This window comes from Leucopleurus acutus, assembly GCF_964270905.1.
Source record: "Leucopleurus acutus genome assembly, chromosome: 6".
Taxonomy (NCBI): Eukaryota; Metazoa; Chordata; class Mammalia; order Artiodactyla; family Delphinidae; genus Leucopleurus; species Leucopleurus acutus.
In genome coordinates this window covers 89,375,197-89,395,891 of record NC_139149.1, presented here as the reverse complement: position 1 = coordinate 89,395,891, position 20,695 = coordinate 89,375,197, and the positions used below count along the sequence as shown (strand labels likewise).

Sequence of the window (20,695 nt, the reverse complement as noted above, 5' to 3'; positions counted from 1 at the left end):
GGCTGGGCCCGTGAGCCATGGCCGCTGAGCCTGCGCGTCCGGAGCCTGTGCTCCGCAACGGGAGAGGCCACAGCAGTGAGAGGCCCGCGTACCGCAAAAAAAAAAAATAAATAAAAAATAAAAAAATAAAAAAATCGATAATGGGACACATGTACCTGAATTTGAATACTACAGAAAAAGGATACAAAAAACATTTCAGAGAATTGGACAACTTGAGAACTCAACACCTGTTTAATTATTTACCTTCATTAAACTCAAGGGGAAAAACATGTTCAGGTATGAGAAGTTTGGCTGTACTATATATATTTTAATGCTACATACATTTTTAATAGTTCACACAAATCACACTATTCAAATTTAAAATAGCTTTGTGAGGAGCCAGTGTGGTCTGCTCTCTTGATTTCCTGGGGAATTTTTTTAGCCTCCCAGTCAGGAGCCTTGCCCACAGAAGCCCATACCCTCTGACAACAGTCCCTGCCAAGAAGCCTTCATGGACGAAGTGAGCTTGAGCTGAACCATGGTAATGATTTGATAAGGAAAGCATAAAAAACATTCTAGGAGGGCGACGTGATTAAAAGGACAAAAGAACAAAGGCGAGAATAGAATATAGAACCCACAAGGACAGGGATTTTTGTCTGCTTGGTTCACTAATGCACATCCAGCTCCTAGATCAGTGACTAGATCAGAGTGAGTGAAATCAATATCTGTTTAATAGATAATAAGAATGGCTTCTTCATGAGCCTAAGTGACAAGACCAATCTGAAAGGACCAGAGGATTTATGTTTGTTGAGACAGTGGGTAAATAAACTCCCATTACCTACTTGAGAAGTTTTTTATTTTGAGATGCTCTTTTATAGAGTATAATTCAGTGGTTTTTAGTATATTAAAACAGGGTAGTGTAACAATCACCACTTTCTAATTCCAGGATATTTTCATTACCTCAGAAGGAAATCCTTTGCCCATTAGCAGTCATTCCCCATTCCTCCTTATACCTCCCTAACCTCCCCCAGCCCCTGGCAACCACTAATGTACTTTCAGTCTCTATGAATTTCCCTACTCTGGACATTTCAAATAAATGGAACCACATAATATGTGGTCCTTTGGAATTAATTTCTTTCATTTAGCATAATATTTATAAGATTCATCCATGTCGTAGCATGTATCAATCAGTACTTCATTCCTTTTTATAGCTGAATAATATACCACGTTTTGTTTATTTATTCACCAACTGATGGACATTCAGTTTGTTTCCATTTTTTGGCTATTACGAATAACACTGCTATAAACATCCATGTACAAATTTTTTCTTGGACATAACATTTTCAATTCACTTGGATATATACCGAGATGTAGAATTGCTGGGTCACAAGATAATTCTATGCTTAAATTCTTGAGGACCTGTCAAACTATTTTCCAGAGCAGATCCACCATTTTCCATTCCCATCAACAGTATATGAGGGCTCCAGTTCTCCAGATCCTTGTCTGCACTTGCTATTGTCCATGGTTTTGGTTGTAGCCATACTAGAGGGTGTGAAGTGGTACCCATCCAAGTTTAAAATCAAATGAGAGAGTGACACAGGTAAAATAGGGATCAAAATATCACCTTCAATTTTAGTGTTGCTACATGGAGGAGAGGATCAGCTGAGAATCCAGTGGGCCTACTAATGCTGCCGCCTAAGTTAGCCAGACTTACCCACCAAGGCACAGACAACATGCGATAACCAACACCCTCCCCCAACCCACCCACACCCACAAGGGCTGCCACTGCACAACTGAGAACAAGTAGAGAAAATGTGCCCTTCCTGTAGGGAGGTGGATCTCACCCAAAAAAGGGAGGAAAGGACTATGTAGCCGTGCCCAGCTCCTTCCCACCAGTTAAGTCACTCTTCTTTCCCTGGGCAAGAGGGAGCAAGGGGACAGGAAGAAGCCAGGGTGAGAAAACAGAGCTAGGAAAGGACGATTTCCTCACCCCTTAATAAGGATGAAGAGTAATAAAGGGAAGTAGGGACAGAAGTACTGTATCTATCTATTCAGTCATACACTGTTGGCCAGGTGGCAGTTCTTTTCATAAAAAGAGAAACCAAAGTATTAGTAGGCATTTAAAGTTAATGGTTCACCTAAAAGGGATTTAACAGAAATATATTAAATTTGAAAATAACTATTATACCATCATACTGATGCCTAACTCCTTTAGAAGAACTGACACACTAAAAATTAACTTATTTTTAATAGTTTCATCAACAAAGTTGACCAACAAAGTTGTTTTGTCACATACTGTGTGCAAAGCACTGTGTTAGGAACTCTAACAAAAGCTATCGCTCGGGCTTCCCTGGTGGCGCAGTGGTTGGGAGTCCGCCTGCCGATGCGGGGGACGCGGGTTCGTGCCCTGGTCCGGGAGGATCCCGCGTGCCGCGGAGCGGCTGGGCCCATGGGCCGTGACCGCTGGGCCTGCGCGTCCGGAGCCTGTGCTCCGCGGCGGGAGAGGCCACGGTAGTCGGGGGGTGGGGGGCATACCGCAAAAAAAAAAGCTATCGCTCTGTTGGTGCACGAGGAAAGTTCTTCCATGTGCATTTACTAATACCTGGCACCTATTCTATACTGCCTACCTAATCTGCTGATCTCTCCAGTTCCTATATTTGCTTCACAAGGAAAGAAACCCATTTAGCCCACTTTCATCCAATAAAAGTAAAAGCCTAAGACTTTAGCCTCTTCTTAACTAGAAGTGGGAACTAGGTAGGGGCTTCATAGCTGTGATATGGGAAGACCTAGACAGGTTCCTCCTAAGTGTGGTTCATCATTTTGTTCGACTCTAATTCCCAGAATATTTTAAACATCCACATTCAGATTTCACTTCAAAGCCAAGTAGCCTATTAGTGATTCTGTTCCTCCCTAGTCATGTGAATAATGGTGTGTGTGTGTGTGTGTGTGTGTGTGCATGTGCACACACATGTACTTTTTTTTTTTTTTTTTTCCCACACATGTACTTTTGTCTAAATAGTTTGAGATCTTCGGAAGAAAGGTCGCACGGGTGTAAAAACAGGTTTATTTAATCTAACCATTCTTACATACTGCTTTTCTTTTCTGGGACTTGATACAAAGATTTTCTTAAACAACATGGAAGGCAATGTGAAGTTTAAAAACATGTTTTTAAAAATGTGTATGTACTGGTAGTAGAAGCATGAATTTATACAAACTTTCAGAAAAAAAAACTCTCAATATGTAGCAAAAGCCTTAAAAATATACCAACTCTTTTTTTTTTGTTTGTTTGTTTATTTTTCGGTACACGGGCCTCTCACTGTTGTGGCCTCTCCCGTTGCGGCGCACAGGCTCCGGACGCGCAGCCTCTGCGGCCATGGTTCACGGGCCCAGCCGCTCCGCGGCATGCGGGATCCTCCTGGACCGGTGCACGAACCCGCATCTCTTGCATCGGGAGGCGGACTCTCAACCACTGAGCCACCAGGGAAGCCCTATACCAACTCTTCAACCCAGAAAATTCCATTCTCAAAATTAATCCTTAATCAATTATTAAAGAAGTGTTCAAAATGTATCTGGAAGGCCTTTCCTTAAAGTTATTTGTACAGTGAAAGAGTAGAAGCAATCTAAATGTCCATCATTATGGGATTAAACAAATTATAGCAAATGAATTGGAAACAATATGATACACTTTTTAAAAATAAAAGTTTAGAAGAATTTTTAATGAATGCTAAAATGTTTATAATATTGTTAGGTTAAAAAATTCTCCCACAGGATAATGTGTACCATATCATCTCAGGTTTTAGAGTGTTTATATAGATACATACACATAAAAAACAGACTGTTACCATTCATTCATCACATATAAAGCAAGTAGGTTTGGGTATATAAACTGTTTGGAGAAAATGGGTCATAAATAAGAAAAAAGCAATGAATACAAAAACAAACTGCAATGAACACCTCTTTTGTCAGAGTTAAAATACCCTTTGTTTTAAGTTTTAGTTACAACTGATGCAAGATTTGATGTGTATTATTCATGATAAGGTCCCTCCATTTGGGACCTCAAATGACCTCTAAAGGCCAATTACCAATTTCATTTCTTTAAAAAAAAAAAACCTTCTTGTGAGAAGTTTGGATCAGGTTACCGAAGCCTGCAAAGGTGGTTCATTTGCTGAGTCTGTAAAGGTCTCAGGCAATCTTCTCTTCTCCAGACTCATGATTCAGCACCTGCAGTGCTCACAGCACTGGCACAGCTGACAGAAGCTTTGTTTCGTACAAATGCCAGGCAGCGCTGTTCCCGTGCTTGATTTAGCTTTTCTGTTCACTTTCCACAGCATTAACTTTTAAGGAGATTCAACAACCCCCCAGATGCAGCCTAAGGCGAGAACTGACAGACTAGTAAGAATAATAGACGGAAGTTCTTAATCTAGGGCATAAAATTCAAAGGTTTGGAACGCACATCAAACTACAAACATCCCAACTGTTAGTTGGACAGTTATAAATCCGGAGAAATGCCATGACCCCTCATGGCAGTAATCTCAGTTCATACCACCTATAAATACTTGTTAAGAGGTTATCAGACTGACAAGCCCAGGTTACCAGACTGTACAACCCAACAAACCCACACATGAAAGGTCCGCTTCTGTGCCAGTGCTCATTAGCAATCCAGGAAACAACCCAGCAATGTTTCCCCCCTTGTTTGTTTCCCTGTTTGTGTCCCATTCCCATGGCACCCATGGACGTTGCTTAGGCTCAACGGCACTCTGTGGCCTTCTTACAAATCTCTGGATGCAGCCATTCCAGGGATTTTCACCCTGACTGGTGGAGAGCAACTGTGTTCCTTACATACAAGTAATCTCTCTCTCTTGTTTTAATCTAAACTCACTTTTCCTTATTGATCTTCCAGGAAGAGAACAGTTAACCTCCAAATGAAAGAAATCAAGCACCCCACTGCATTTATATTACAATGCTTGGTGGCCCTGAGAAGGCTTATGTTTCCTCTTTCCACTTCAATTTCTTCCTTTGAGCAACAGGAATAATAATACCCACCTCAGAGAATTGTTGTGAAGATTGAGAGGGAGAATGTTCCCGACATCTTCCTTTCCCCATCTGTCCTCTGCCTTTCATGGGTACCAAGGTCCCTTGGACTAAACAGCCACTCTAACAGCCCACCCAGTCTGATCATTCAATTTCTCTGCCCATGAGCCTAGTGCTGCCATGGAACTGGAGAGCTCTCGATACCATTCACTTACATAAGATACTGTATGTATAACCAGAACAATGATCATTTCTTTATTGGCTGGAGTCTCTAACGTTATCTCAAACATTTGTAAATTTTAATCAATTTCTCCTAAACTTATTTTAAATTTAAAAATAATAGCCTTGTATAAGAGGCCAGAGGATTTTAGTGAGATAGACAACAAAACAATGAAGTGTGCACTGAACAGTTCTATGATTAAGTATATTTATACTACAGGATGTCCATGTGCTATTGACCATACCTTAGAGTACTGTGGCTTCCCATTTTCATAGTGAATCTCCACATAATCAGAAGACAGCAAACCACTACAAAGGAAAGAAAATAGAGTGATTTCCACATCTAAGACACTTGGAGGTTTAAAAATAACCAGCTCAATAAATGGATGTGAGAGCCTTGTAAGCCGCAAAGCACTCCAGTCCACAGTAAGGACAGAACAGGTTATCATCAAGAGCCTCAAATGTTATCCAGCAACAAATCATTCCTCCGTCTGTTAAAGAAGATAAAATACAAATAATTTAAAGATGAACTCCTTTTATACACCCATTCATCATTTGATTGATATGTTAATATGGAACAAACAAAAAGGCAGGTAACGGGAGAAGACAGGCTCTATATAAATCCCACAGTTACGCTCTAAACAATTGGAATCTCAAAACAATCGTTGAGGAAGAGTACAGAGAAAAGACCAGATAGAAAATATTTTAGGCTTTTCAAGCCACAGGGTCTCTATAACAACTACTCAACTCTGCTGTATTATCACATAAGTAGCCACAGGCAGTATGGTTGTGTTCCAACAGCACCTCATTTAGGGACACTGAAATCTGAATTTCACATAATTTTCACCAGTCAGGAAATTTTTCTTCTTTAATTTTTTTCAACCATCTGAAAGTGTAAAAACCTTTCTTAGCTTGAGGTCTGTACAAAAACAGGAATGCTGGATCTGGCCCACGGGCCATAGTTTGCTAACTCCTGGAATAAAGAATAACAGTTAAGAATATAGACTGTGAAGTCGGAGTGGGGTTTAAAACCTAGCCCAGCTCCTCGTTAGTAGTGTGACTGTGGGCAAGTTACCCAACTCAGCCTTTATGTTGGAGACAACAAAGGGTGTGAATCTCATACACACCAAGAGGATTAAATGAAAGCATCCACATGAGAACTCAGCGCTGAGGATGTGCCCAGTAACGGGCACTGCGGCCGTCACTATTTTTAACTCAGCTTCTCCCAACACATTTCTCCCTATACAATGTGGGAAATGAGAATATGTGCCTCCGAGGCAGCTCTGGATTGTTAGGGCATCCGGGTTCCTGTTTGGGCTCTGCCACTAGAAATAATGATTATAAGAGATCACTCACATGGACTGAACACTTACTACATCCCAGCCACTGTTCTAAGGACTATAAAGGTAGAACCCATTTAACCCTAATGGTAACTGAAGAACAACAGTAGGTTCTACGATGAGCTGGATGTGTGCCCTGCATTTAGGCCTAGATTTCCTCTTCTGCAAAAAGGTTGGAGCAGACGATGCCTCAGGTCCCTCTTGCTCTGACATTCTATTTTGTATAATTCTGCCGAGTAGTAGGTTTTCTTATTAGGAAAACTTGACACTGCTTCTTTAACAGAAGGATGGGAGGACCCAATGATTTCACATCATTTTGAGAACTGCACCTGATGTGGTTCTAAAATGACCCAGTGCGGAGGGCTGGAGGAGGCTTGGACCCAGTCAACAGAATAACTGGGAGCCACGTGTGTGCCTGGTCCAGCCTGGTTTCCTGTGTGAGCAGAAGGACAACCTTTACAACATGGAAATAAAGCAGGTGCTTGTACCTTGGACAGGTTTTCCTACTGAAATTACTAATCAAATGTGTGTCTACTGATGATTCTACATTTGAAACTAATTATGGTACGTCTACTCATTCCCTTTTCAAGATCTCAATAATCGTAAAAATAATGAGAGTTCTTAGCTCTCTATACTTGAGAACACCTGAGAAGATACAGAAAATTCTTTCAGCTCTAGTTAATGAAGTCAGCACTGCGAATGTATATAAACAGGGTTGTTGTTGGCAGCATTTCTCTGAGGAATCTTTCCGCAACACCAAGAGGCACAGAGGTTGCACTAACTGCATTTTAATTACCTCTCTCTACAGGTCATTCATTATTTTCAAAATTCTCAACCACACCATCACTGGAGCATGTCTAACAGTTGAAAACAAGGTATTTTAGACCCCTACTTTTGTTTGTAATTACAAAAGCAGATAAAAATATTCTAACCATTAACTACCAAACGGATAAAGGTCACTTTAATTATCGTATTTCTATCTTTTCAAGGGCCTTTTCCCCACCATGGACGTACCTATTTCTAATATCTCCCGCATTTGAGAAGCTTTTTTTTTTTAACTTATTTATTTTATTTTATTTATTTTTGGCTGTGTTGGGTCTTCATTGCTGCATGCGGGCTTTCTCTAGTTGCGGTGAGCGGGGCCTAATCTTCGTTGCGGTGCGCAAGCTTCTCATTGCAGTGGCTTCTCTTGTTGCGAAGCAGGGGCTCTAGGCACGTGGGCTTCAGTAGTTGTAGTGCGCGGGCTTCAGTAGTTGTGGCTCGCGGGCTCTAGAGCACAGGCTCAGTAGTTGTGGCGCTCGGGCTTAGTTGCTCCGCGGTATGTGGGATCTTCCCGGACCAGGGCTCGAACCCGTGTTCCCTGCATTGGCAGGCGGATTCTTAACCACTGCGCCACCAGGGAAGCCCTGAGAATCTTAAAGAAGAAAAATAGCTACTTTTCTAGGACAGACAGAGATAGGACAGACATAAGACCATATCCTCCCTTTCACAGAGACACTCTACTCTCCCACCTCCTATAAATAGCACCGCATCCCCATTTGCACCATTCTTCCCTCCTGTCTGACCATTCTTCCCTTAAAACTGTTTCTTTCACTTATCACAGTGTCCCCAGCACCTGGCATAATGCCTAGTGCATAGCAGATGCTTAATCAACATTTGCTGAGTGAGCAAACATCTAGCAACATCCACTATACGCCAGGCCCATACCATGTGCTGGGAAGTGGGGATGAAGAATGCAACTCTCTGAAACTGAAACTAAGCAAATCAGTACAAATGTATGAGATTCACCATCTCATTCTAGAATATTATTTGTAATCTTCCTGAAAGTGAATTAATGTCAACTGAAATGTAATCTAATTACAAAAGTCTTAATGTAATTTTGACTTTACATAAATGAGACTTTTCAGTGAGGGGCAAGTTAACCCTAGAAAGGAAGAACTGAATAGCTAATCGTGTGGTGGTGTGTCTCCAGCTCCCCCCTGCAGAAAAGGAACAGGTCATCTGTATCTCTGTAGGCCTGAAGATGAGTTGTCTGGCAATCTCCGCCTGCAGATGTTCTCCAAGGCCCTTCCTCCACGTCTGCTCTCTGTAGTTTCCCTAGTAGAACTTCCTGTTGAAAATACAATGTTCTAACATGCCAATACTGATCTATTTAGCAATTACGGTCCCGGGTATAAATAGTCATTGTACTTTCTTGATCAGCCAGTTGGGTGTTTGGTTCTGAGTTGTCTGATAACTTGGGAGGACTGATGAAAAGGAATTTCTGAACATTCTAAGTTCTGAAATAAACATCCTTTTTCTAGTCATTTAAGTTACAGGAAAGCTATACACCCCAGCTACTACAGTCCGTCTCATGCAGGTTATCTGGTGAAAGAGAGGTGGCCTTGGGAGGTAAGGAGATAAATGTAGGATGGAAGTTCAAAGCAAGGTGAAAGAGAGTGGAAGAACTGGAATAAGAAAATTCTCTTTTGATTATTGTTACGGAACCTTCTTGCTCACCGCCTTCATGGTGAATCTGCATCACAAAAGTAGTGAAAAGAACTTGAACTAGACAATGTGATTTTACTCAGCATATGAAGAACAAGTATAAGCACCTTAATGATGCTGAACTCCAAGAGCAGGAGAATGGCAAGACCATTAAAACATGGCCAATGAGCCAAGAGTCAGGTCAATGAAGGGGACTGTGGCAGAAATAATGCTGAGTGTCCACCAAATCCCATTTCATCTTCCCCTTCCTAGAACAGTAAGACTATATTTCACAGCTTTCAGAGCAGTTAGGTTGGGGTCAAGAGATTGAATTTTGGCTCATGAGATATGGGGGGAAGTAATATCTATTCTTCCAGTTTGACCATTAAAATCCATGCTTGATTATCCAAGCTCTCTCTTCCCTGGAACCCTGGCAGTCACATGCCCTGGAAGCCACATGCCCTAGATGGCATAGCTACAAGGTGAATGCAGCCTAGGTTCCTACATCTTGACTGGAGAAGAGCTTCCTAGGAAAGCCACTCAAATGACATTAGACCATAATGTGGGTAAGAGACAAAATATTACAGAGTTAATTCTCAGATTTCACCTTTACTATTAAAACATGGTCTAAATGTTTCTAATTCCAGCATCTATCACAAAAAAAGTTTTAGAAATTTATGTTCAAAGAATTTCAGAATCATCAGCAAATATACAAAGAGGACTTCTATAAGATCTAGGCATTGGAAAATCACACAAAGAGAGAAGTTTTGCCTCTACAAATATTTGTTGTAGTCCTTGAGTTTGAGATTTATGTGTCTAATGAAAGAAGGTACATGAATAGTCAGGTGGGCAAAACTCCAAAAGTTTATAGCGTACATTCCACCAAGGAGGCTCATTATGGAAAAGCCAAGGATCTGAGTAATTGGAAAAGTAACTTATCAAGAATCCCTAGTGCCTGGAAAAGCCATTAACCAAGAAGAGTGAATGACTTCTAGTTTTTTGGACGATAACTTGAATCCCTTACTTTAAAGAAAGAACTATATTCCTTCTTTTGGACAATCCCGGTCATGGCAGTCTGTGAGTGGGTTAATCAAGCAAATTAAATTGTTCAGAATGAGACGACATAGAGAACAGGGCCTTGAGCTCTAAGGAAGACTATTAGGAATGGCAAACATTGGACCACAAGATGTGGTCATCTGCCCTCTTACCAATTTCTGTTGATTAAAGAGTCCAAGGATCTGGCGTGGTAACACATTCATTCATTTAGTGACAAAAAGTGCTGAGCACTATGGAGATTCTCAACTTCATGGGGCAGCAAGGATGACAGCGTTGGACCACGCCTGCCCCCTCTTCCCACTAGAAGCTTCACGTTTTTCCTTTTATACACATAACTATTTTAATTCATTAAATAATTACTCTAAGTTGTAATGAGGAGAGACACAGAATTTAAACTAGTACATTCATACAAGCAGAAGCTTGTAACTTTACTATTATCCTACTCTCCTTACATTGCTTTCCTCTTTTTTTTTTTTTTTTCCCTTTGCGGCGCACGGGCCCCCCACTGCCGCGGCCTCTCCCGCCGTGGAGCACAGGCTCCGGACGCGCAGGCTCAGCAGCCATGGCCCACAGGCCCAGCCGCTCCGCGGCATGTGGGATCCTCCCGGACCGGGGCACGAACCCGTGTCCCCCGTATCGGAATGCAGACTCCCAACCACTGCGCCACCAGGGAAACCCTTCTTTCCTTTTTGAACACAACAGACTTAAAAAGTAAGATGATTCTTCAACCACCACTTCTCTCAAGTCTTAAGAAAAAGTTAGACTCATCCCACCTAAAATAATTTGTATGCCAAAAATTATTTCAGCTAGGAAATATACACTCCTTTGAGTGTAGACAATAAAATAAGAGTTTTAAAGCTGTGTTCAAAGATTGTAGACATGGAGGGGTTGAGATTTAAGAGAGTAGAAATGATACATTAAGTGGGTGAAAGTAATTATAGGTTGAATTGAGGCTTTGTGTTAAGTCAAACAAAGATGGCATGGTAGGCAAGGGCTGGGGAATGTGGGCATATTTCATAGGAACAGAGCTGGAGGTGGAGACTACTCCTAGCACAGGCAGCTTGTAGAGATGTACGCTTCTTTGAGGGTCACGACAGGAATTTAATGAGCTCCTAAACCACATAAGAGGTTGCAGTACTTCAACGTGTAGGGACTCATAAGTGATGGCCCATGCACCATAATACAGTGAAGAACACTCAAATATATTAAGAATAGGAAACATAGGCAGGGCTGCAAGTTAATAGATAGGGCAGTAGAGAGAAGAGGAATTAGGGGAGAAATAAGGGATGAACTTGAGGTGATGTAAAAGCTGAGGACCCCCACGTGATCAGCCGATAAGAGGAGCCAAATATGAGTTCCTCTCTGAGGAAGTAGCGTCAATAGAGACATTTTTACTTACACAAAAATAAAAGATGTCTAATTTCTCCTCCCCAGCATTTAAGCCATACCACTTGAAGTGGCTTAACACATTCCTAGCATGGCTGCCAGCATGTCTATAAGTATACCAGTAATTTTGAGATTCCTCTATGATAGAATTGTAGTTACTTTCACACAAATGGGTAACTTTACCCCCATATGTCATGAAACAAAAACAATTTTAAACACAGGGAAAACTGGATCCAAATAAAGATAGCATATCTTTTGAACACAGTTATGCAGAACTGAAATGCTTTGGTGCACCATTTTCAAAGCTAAGAATGAATATTATAGTTTGTTGAATATTGCTAATATAGGTTCTTTTCTGATCTGCCCAATATTTGTTTATACTATTATCAAACCAGGCTTTACATGCAGTAAAATCGTAGAGAAATAGATATGGATCTATTATCAGCCTTGCCTTCTGGTAACTTTGTCTCGAAGAAAAAAACTCTCCTCCAAGTCTAGTTTTTGCCATCTCCCAGGACAAGAGCTCCCTACTTCTTTCATTTTTCAGTCTATAGAGAAAAAGTGTACATTTGTTTATACAGTGTCCATCCTTCCCAGGTATACATGAAATAGTCAAAAGTGTAAAAAGGAAATGAATGGGAAAACTACCAGAAATAATAAGAATTAAGTAAGATAGCCAGTTATAAGATATATATGCAAAAGCAAAATACATTTCTATGTGCACAAGCAAAAATAACCTAGAAATAATCCAGGGGAAAAGTTTCTACTAACAATGACAACAGTGGCAACAAATGTTATATACGTAATTATGCATGCAGGTATTTACACATATATGTATAGATGTACATGTACTCTGTAACATTAATGTAATTCCAAACAAAATTTCAGAAAGTTTGTTTAACTTGATGAAATTATTCTAAAGTTCATCTTAAAGAATAAATGTTTATGACAACCCAAACATGTTTTTCAAAAGAGGAGTAACAATAGGACCTCATATTACTACTACAGTAAATGAAATACAGAGCACTGGCCTGATTAGATGGACAGCCTAAAGGACAGAACAGAAAGTCCAGAGATTCAAGGTCATATAAAAACTGTAATATATGGAAATAATGACATTTCAAATTGGTAAAGAAGAGAATAAATAGGTTTGGGACAAGTGACTAAACATTTTGGGAAAGTTAGATCCCTACATCAGATCTTACACCAAATAATAATATATGCTTTAAAGGAATGTATATTGTAAAATAAACTTACTATAAAAATATAGTTGAATGTTAAGAAGCAGAGACCATTTTATGCATGATCTTAAACTCAGAAATAATTTTTAATAATCGATAAGACTATATAAGTTTTTTTAATTTCCATAAGTTAAATTTTAAAATACCATAAACAATTGCAAGGCAAACTGAGAAAAAACAAGTATATGAAAAACAAAGGGCTGCTATTTTTTGACATAAGGAGACAAAAACAAATAAAAACAAACAACCCAACAGAACGTAGGCAAAGAACATGGGCAGATGATTCACAAAATATTATGTACAAAATGCAATTCACAGAAAAAAGGAAACAGAAATACTAACGGTGATCAATCATACACAAATCTACAATTGTATTAGTAATAAAACACCTGTAAATTAAAATAGCCATACGAGACCATTTTCCCCCATCAGTTCAGAAAATAAAAAATGAGTAATAGTAGCTAGATCTGGCAAGAGTGTAGAAAAATTGGCACTTTACACATTACTGTGGGGAAAATGAATTAATATGTCTTTCTACGGGACAACTTACCAATAGCCATCAATCCCTGAAAGCATGTTCACCTTAAATCCATAAGTTTTTATAATCTTATAAGAGCTACTTATAAAGGTTTCCTGAGGAAATAGCTAGACAAGAGCAAATAAACACACACACACACACACACACACACACACACACACACACACACACACACAGAGAGCTATCTCGGCAGGTGATGTAGATGCGAGTAGGTTTAAATGTGCTTTTACATTACAGACGCTTGGAAACATGGGAAAGATGTTCACATCATTCATTGAAAAAAGCTAATGAGAGAATGTTATGATGTTGTCTGGTAACTTTTTACAAGTATGTTTATACGTGTATATTCACATATAGAAAAAAAATCTGCAGAGATATACACACAAATATAACAGTAGGCTATCGCTTCCTGTAGAACTTTCAAAGGTTTTTATTTTCTTTCTTTGTTTACCCATAATTCCTAAAGTTTTTACAATGAACATACTTTTGCCTTTGAAAATGAGGAACCACAATACAAGCTATATTTTTTTCAAGGAAGAGAAACATAGCTCTTTAGGAAGGGGATGAATTAATTAACTAATTAATTAATGACTAATTTCAGGCCCAGGAAAAGAGTCACAGGCATTGACAACCACCACTAACCTCGCTGGGTGCAGTGGTCAGGCCCGGCTGCCTCTGTCCCCTTACATGGAGGTTGGGGTGAGGACAGAAAAAGAAACAAAATGCAATCCCCACCCTCAAGGTGACTATAATCTCACAGCTAAAATAAGACAGGACAGCACGTACCCTAATAACATAAATAGTAAACCATCAAGCTGCCCCAAAGGGAAAATTAATTTCAACTAAGATGATCAGGAAAGCAGGGCCAGGGCAGGTTCAGCACAGAGTGTAGACAGGGAAATACAGGCAGGAAAGAGCAGGTCACATAGACAGGAACCAGGATGTGCAGCCAGGGAGGATATTCAGGGTATGGATAGAAGTCTAGTGGCCAGGGCATAAGTCACGGGTGGATGGTGTTTAAAAGGCAGGATTGGGACCAGGCAGTACACAGATTTAAGCAGAGGAGTTGGAACTTCTGAAGGAAAGGGCACTCTAGGACCAGGAACTCACACTTGGTAGAGCTCAGAGTAAGCACTGTGTTTGTGTCTTCAGAAGCTGCAAAGTCTTTAGGGCCTGAGAAGGACTTAACACAGATACTGGCTCTTTTACTGGGTCAATTAGAGCCATCTGCAAAGTAATTAATGTTAGCAGCAGGAGAGAACGGCATGAGACCAGCAAAGACACTAAGAAAAGGCCTTTCCACATGTGAAAACCTGTAGATTTAACTTTCCTTCACTCATTCAATTAATGGCTGAAGACTGGATGAGAAGCAAAAAAAAAACAAAAAACAAAAAAAATAGATGAAGGTTAGATAAAGAAATGATTTTTAACAAAAAGTAAAGATTATTTCATTTTTATTTAAAATTTCCATTTCTTTTTTATTTGTATTAATGCAGTTAGTTTTATTTTTTTAATTTCTATACAATTTTTAAAGGTTACTTTCCACTTACAGTTATTAAAAATATGGGCTATATTACCCAGGTTGTACAACACATCCTTGAGACTGTCTTACACCCAACAATGTGTACCTCCCACTCCCCCGCCCCTATGTTGACCCACCTTGCCACTGGTAACCACTAGTTTGTTCTCTGTATCTGTGAGCCTGCCTCTTTTGTGCTGTATTCACTAGTTTGTTGTATTTTTTAGCTTCCACATATAAGTGATACCATGCAGTATTTGTCTTTGTCTGACTTACGTCGTTAGCATAATGCCCTCCAAGTCTGTCCATGTTGCTGCAAATGGCAAAATTTCTTTAAATGTTTTTACTGTGAATTATAGATATTTATCCTAAAATTCAGTTGTGCAAATACTAGCATGAACAGCGATTTTATGCTGTTTTAGTAAAGAGTAAGATTTTTGTAGAACAATTACAGTTGTCTTTTGTGTGCTCTCCTCCTCCTTTTTACCCTACCAAGGAGGAGCCTAACCATTTCTTTCTCTTGTGTTGACACAGTCTGAGCATGTACGGTATCTGCTGGCTGACCTGAGACCCAAGGCCTCCACAGAACCTGCACGGCCCTATAAAGGAAAAGGCATTTGACGTTGTCATTTCTCTGTACTTATCAGAAAACAACATTCTGTGCAATCATGGGATCCTTCATACGTAGAACACAGGGACCTTTAGAGATGATAACCGTGGTCCTTCTAAATACTAGATATGTTTATGAAATTATCAGAATGTGGCAATTAGAAACACAGTTCTGCAGTAATATCAAACCAGTAAGCAGCTAAGACCACTACATAGCAAGAAGAAGAGGAGGAAGGAAAAGGAGAACTTCTTTGCGGTTTCTTCAAGACACTACAAAATTACTCTTATACAAAGTGACACCTATTTTTTAAATTAGCACTTTAGAAAAATGATCTTCAAGCTTCTGAGCACATTTCATGGCACTGAGAAATTATTCACTGGGCCTTTAATCGTTTAAAAAATAAAAGTCATGATGTCCCTAATTTCTCTAACCAAAGAGATTTTTTCATTCTTCCAAGTTATGTACCATTTCAAAATAATGACAACAGACCTCTGAAAATTATAGAATTTATTGGAAAAGCTACCATTAATTTGTAGCTTCTTTGGAAAGGGGATTTCTTCCAACTAGCATGGACTTTCTGATTCAGTATAGGTCATTCGAGTGTTAACTAGGCCTTTTTCACTCTGCTCACTGTTATACCCTCAGTCAAGGAAGAATGTCTGAACTAAACAGGCACCCAGGAGCGATTTGTTGGTTGAATTAATAAACAAATAATTAATGAATGAACAGGTAACAGAAATTAGGAGATCCAACTCCTAACCTGACTCTTATTGTCTCTGAGTCCTTCGAGAAGTCCCTAACATTGTGGAACAAGTTTTCTCCCTTACAAAAACCAAGATTGTTGGATTATAGGATCTCTAAGGAAACTTCCAAGTCTAAAATAGTGAATGCGTGACTGCCATCATCTCCTACCCTAAAAGTATAGCTGTGCTAAACTGGGACTTGGGATTGTTAACACACACATCTCGTCTATAATATTTGGTACCTGCTTTATCAAATAATCAACTGTCTGTATATTGGGATGACTTCAGGCCAACGTTTCCAGAATGGTGCTAAAAAAATGGTTGCATTCATGTTCCATTTATACTGCAAAGAGCTGCTTTATAATTTTTTTTTCTAATTCTACATATTTCTATGTACCTCAACCAAAAAAGAACACCTCAATTTCCAAGAAGGAAAGTGATAAACTCTTCCTACAGATTAGATTAATAAAGAACAAAAAACTTTTACATAGAAATTAAACTGAGCCATGATCAAGATCTGCTAAAGCTACATTGTATAAACACCAACCTGTTTAAGGGGTGTGTTGAAAATCAGACCACACAATTACAGTACTGTTACTTGGTTGAAACTAAAAATAAGTCAAAAACTTAAAATCAACTATCATGCTTTATCATAAAGATATTGCAAACCAAAGAAAACAGGGAAAAATAAGAACTTATCCTGTGTAAGTTGCTTATGATAAGCAAATCTGATGACACCTGATGTCATTTTGAAAGACATGTATACAACAGTGACTACAGCTGTGTAATTTACTCTATTCCAGTTTTATTATATCGTCTGGACATTTTGCGTAATACTAAAACTGAATTTTTATCTTTCAAAAGCTACCCAGATCATTAGTTATTTGCACTTGATTCTCGCTTAAAATTCATTTTAAATAATGTATAGACAGACACCTTCCTTCTATTTTAGGACATATAATGTGCCAGTAATAAAATCAAGTCAGTGGTGGTAGAAAAAAGCAGAACAACAAATCTATAAATCAGAGTTTTAAGACAATTTCTGTAAATGGGCCTTTCCTCCAGCCAGACAACTTTCATTAAATTGCCTTAAAATTTTAATTCCAAGTAGATAATCTTACCCACCGTCACCATTAAAGTGCCTCTCAATGTTGGGAGGAAAAGCAAAACCTTTATAAGATTCTAGAAGCAGCCAAATCTCAGAGAGACTGACACAGAAAAAAGGAGAAACTATTCTATTTAGGTTCTTTCAGAGAAACTATTTTTAGTTTAATCCTAAAACCAGACATTTTTAGAACCCTGGTGGAAAGTCTAACAATTAACTATGTGATCCATAGTGGTAAATTCACTGCGTATCAATAGTATATTCAAGGATCATGAGTACTTAGGGTTGGGGATGATGATGGGGAAGAAGAAAGATCCTAAGTGAACTGATTCACATCCAAGAAAGCCGTACCAAGGTTGGTAATTCACGACAGGGATAGAAAATGGAGTGGACTACCTTCAGAGAAAAATCCAGAAGCTAATAGTCTGGTAGAGTTAAAACTCTGGGCCAAGAGCATATTCAGGACTTGAAATGCATATAGAGTCTAGAGATCACACCAGCATGTAAACAACAGATAAGCAAATGAGATTCTCCAAACTACCATCCCACAGACATGGCAGGTACCATGCTGTATCCATAGCTCTTGGTATTGCCACCTACACAGAGGAAGCATCTAATCAAGTTCTGTGGCTGATGAGTCCAGGAAACTCAGAAGAAATAAAAGACAAGATGGCACATCACACTTTAGTCAGAGGAATCCTCAGGAACTCGAGGGTCCTACAAGCAGAGCTCAGCCCCCCAGGTAGGCAAGGTGAGGCCAGAGACAGTCCGTGGCAGAAGCAACAAGAAAACTGAGACTCAGACTACTTTCTGTCTCTCTCTTTTTTTTGTTTTAATTAATTAATTTATTTATTATTTATTTATTTGGCTGCATTGGGTCTTTGTTGCTGTGCACCGGCTTTCTCTAGTCTCAGTGAGCAGGGGCTACTCTTCGTTGCGGTGTGCGGATTTATTGCAGTGGCTTCTCTTGTTGTGGAGCGCAGGCTTCAGTAGTTGTGGCACAGGGGCTCAGTAGTGTGGCTCACAGGCTCAGTAGTTGTGCACGGGCGTAGTTGCTCCGCAGCATGTGGGATCTTGCCGGACCAGGGCTCGAACCTGCGTCCCCTGCATTGGCAGGCAGATTCTTAACCACTGCGCCACCAGGGAAGTCCATGTCTCTATTTTTTATAGCTAAGTATCCATGAAGTCAAAAGCCAATCCCAGGGATGGGATGGAGGAAATGTTTTGGTGAAGGGACACACAGAGAGCTTCTAAGATACTAGCCATGTTCTATTTCAACCGGGATGGTGGGCATTATACAAATATTCATTTTATTATTCTTCTTTAAACTGTAAAAATATATTTCCACTCCTTTATGTGTACATTTTATAATTTTAGTAAAATAAAGAAAAAGGAATCCAAAATATCTGTAAGTAATAAAAACAGAAGAGCCTAGTCCAATTCTGACATTGACAAATTTGAGTACGAGACAACTTGAGCCAGAAATGGACCAAGGAAAAGGCACCTGGAATTAGAAAGTTATCACTACTAAGACCAGAGGGGAAAAAGACTTTAAAGAACAAGTGGGAGGTGAAAAGCACAGAGAGAACAAAAGGCAACTTTCTTCTTCTCTAAAAATAGCAGGCTTATTAGGCCACTTTTAGAGCCAGTGCTCACATGGGAGTCCATTTCTATTAAAAGAATAAAACTTAGAAAGGGAAAAGAAGTTCCTGGAGGATACCAAAGTATGGAAAAGAAAAGTTCAGAAATGTAACAAAATGTAATAGACCAGACAGAATTTGAACTATATATGACTTTATTATCAAAATATTTAACTCTCAGACTAAAGAGGTAAAGGAACAGAAAAGGAGAGGGTGAGGCAAAGAAGATCCTTCCACGCACTGATTTTCTGCTGAACTACACTTAAAAAGTAAAGAGTGTGTGTGGTATAAGGTTAAGTAAACCTCACAGGGAGCACTGCCATGGCACATGACTGCTTTCCAAATAAAGTGGCAAAAGATACCATCCTATACCCTTCACTGAAATACTCAAATTTAACTTTAAAAAAATCCTCATTTTCAATCACCAAGACTAACGTCGCTGGAAAACATCAATCTCAGTTGTTTTGATAATCATTTACAATCACATTTATGAATTCGTAATGCCAACAAGTATCTTCCTTTTCTCACTCCCACATTCTTCTATTGTTTAAAAGACTTATCTGTACACAGGAAGGTGGAATTTATGGATGACAACACCAACAGTGGGTCCGAGAACAAGCAAGACCTGTGTCACAGCTATAGGAAGGTCTACTCATGTTACACAATACAAGCCACTTCTAGACGTTTCTGCTCAACAAGATAAAATCTTCTCCAGAGTTCCTATTTTTCATCAAAGACAATGTATTACAGTGTTAGACATTTAAAACATCCAATAATTCTAAAAAAGGTTATTCGAGGAGTGTTTTCACATGCATGCTCTGAGGGTCAAATCAGTATCTCTATTTTTATACACAATTTTTTAAATCCTAGGGCCATGTAATGGCACTTAACAGCCTTTTTGGATGACTAAGAATATCTAAAACCAGAGAACAGTTTTGAGATGACTAATAACTTAAATACCCACACTAAACTTCAACCCCAAATCAGAAAGGATGAGTGAAGTAATAACATAATGAGGCTTTTTCCCTTTTTTCCATGCCTCAGGCGCAATCATTCCTATAATTCTTAACTAGAAAAGAATTTTAGTTTGCTTATCCTTTAAGAGGATATTAAACAGCTTGTACAAAAAATTGAAAGATAATTCTCATTTTTTATCCCATAAGCTCAGATAACAAGCATGTGGATATCAGTTCTCTTTAGCTCTTTTTTTTTTTTTTTTTTTTCTTGGCGGTACGCGGGCCTCTCACTGTTGTGGCCTCTCCTGTTGTGGAGCACAGGCTCCGGACGCACAGGCTCAGCGGCCATGGTTCACGGGCCCAGCCGCTCCACGGCATGTGAGATCCTCCCGGACCGGGGCACGAACCCATGTCCCCTGCATCGGCAGGCGGACTCTCAACCACTGCGCCACCAGGGAAGCCCTCTTTAGCTCTTTTATCTGGATTCTAGGCATTGCATCATTTTCTAAAGTTGCCTAAATTCTAACACAGGTGTCACTGAAACAAACCCCAAACCCCAGTCATCTCCACCTAGTGTTGGATAACTCAGTGAAAGTTCCTAGTTAATAGACCCTCATTGTTACTAAGTCATCCATTCTACAAATTCACTATAAATCCGTTCTACAAATTCACTATAAATACCTAAGAGAAATACATGATGGTCAAAATACTTCCAAAGATTGAAAATGTTCCCCTCCCTCCCACTTTCCATCTTAGACTATCATTGATTTTTTTTCCATGTTCATATTCCTACAAGGATTACAAACTCCTCATAAATTACAATAGAAGAATAAAATTAGAGGAACAAAAAACTACTGCATTTCCCT

General features: G+C 39.4%; 1 protein-coding gene across 2 annotated transcripts in view; it reads right to left on the bottom strand.

Moving 5' to 3' along the window:
• Nucleotides 1–20,695, bottom strand: part of ADAM23 (ADAM metallopeptidase domain 23) — a gene marked incomplete at both ends in the record, with an annotated part of 161,763 nt that overhangs the window by 68,104 nt on the left and 72,964 nt on the right. For both annotated transcript variants that reach the window (XM_082840810.1, XM_082840809.1), the window contains one exon: nt 5,475–5,538. In XM_082840810.1, coding sequence (XP_082696936.1) covers nt 5,475–5,538 — 64 coding nt within the window. The remainder of the gene's footprint in view (nt 1–5,474; nt 5,539–20,695) is intronic.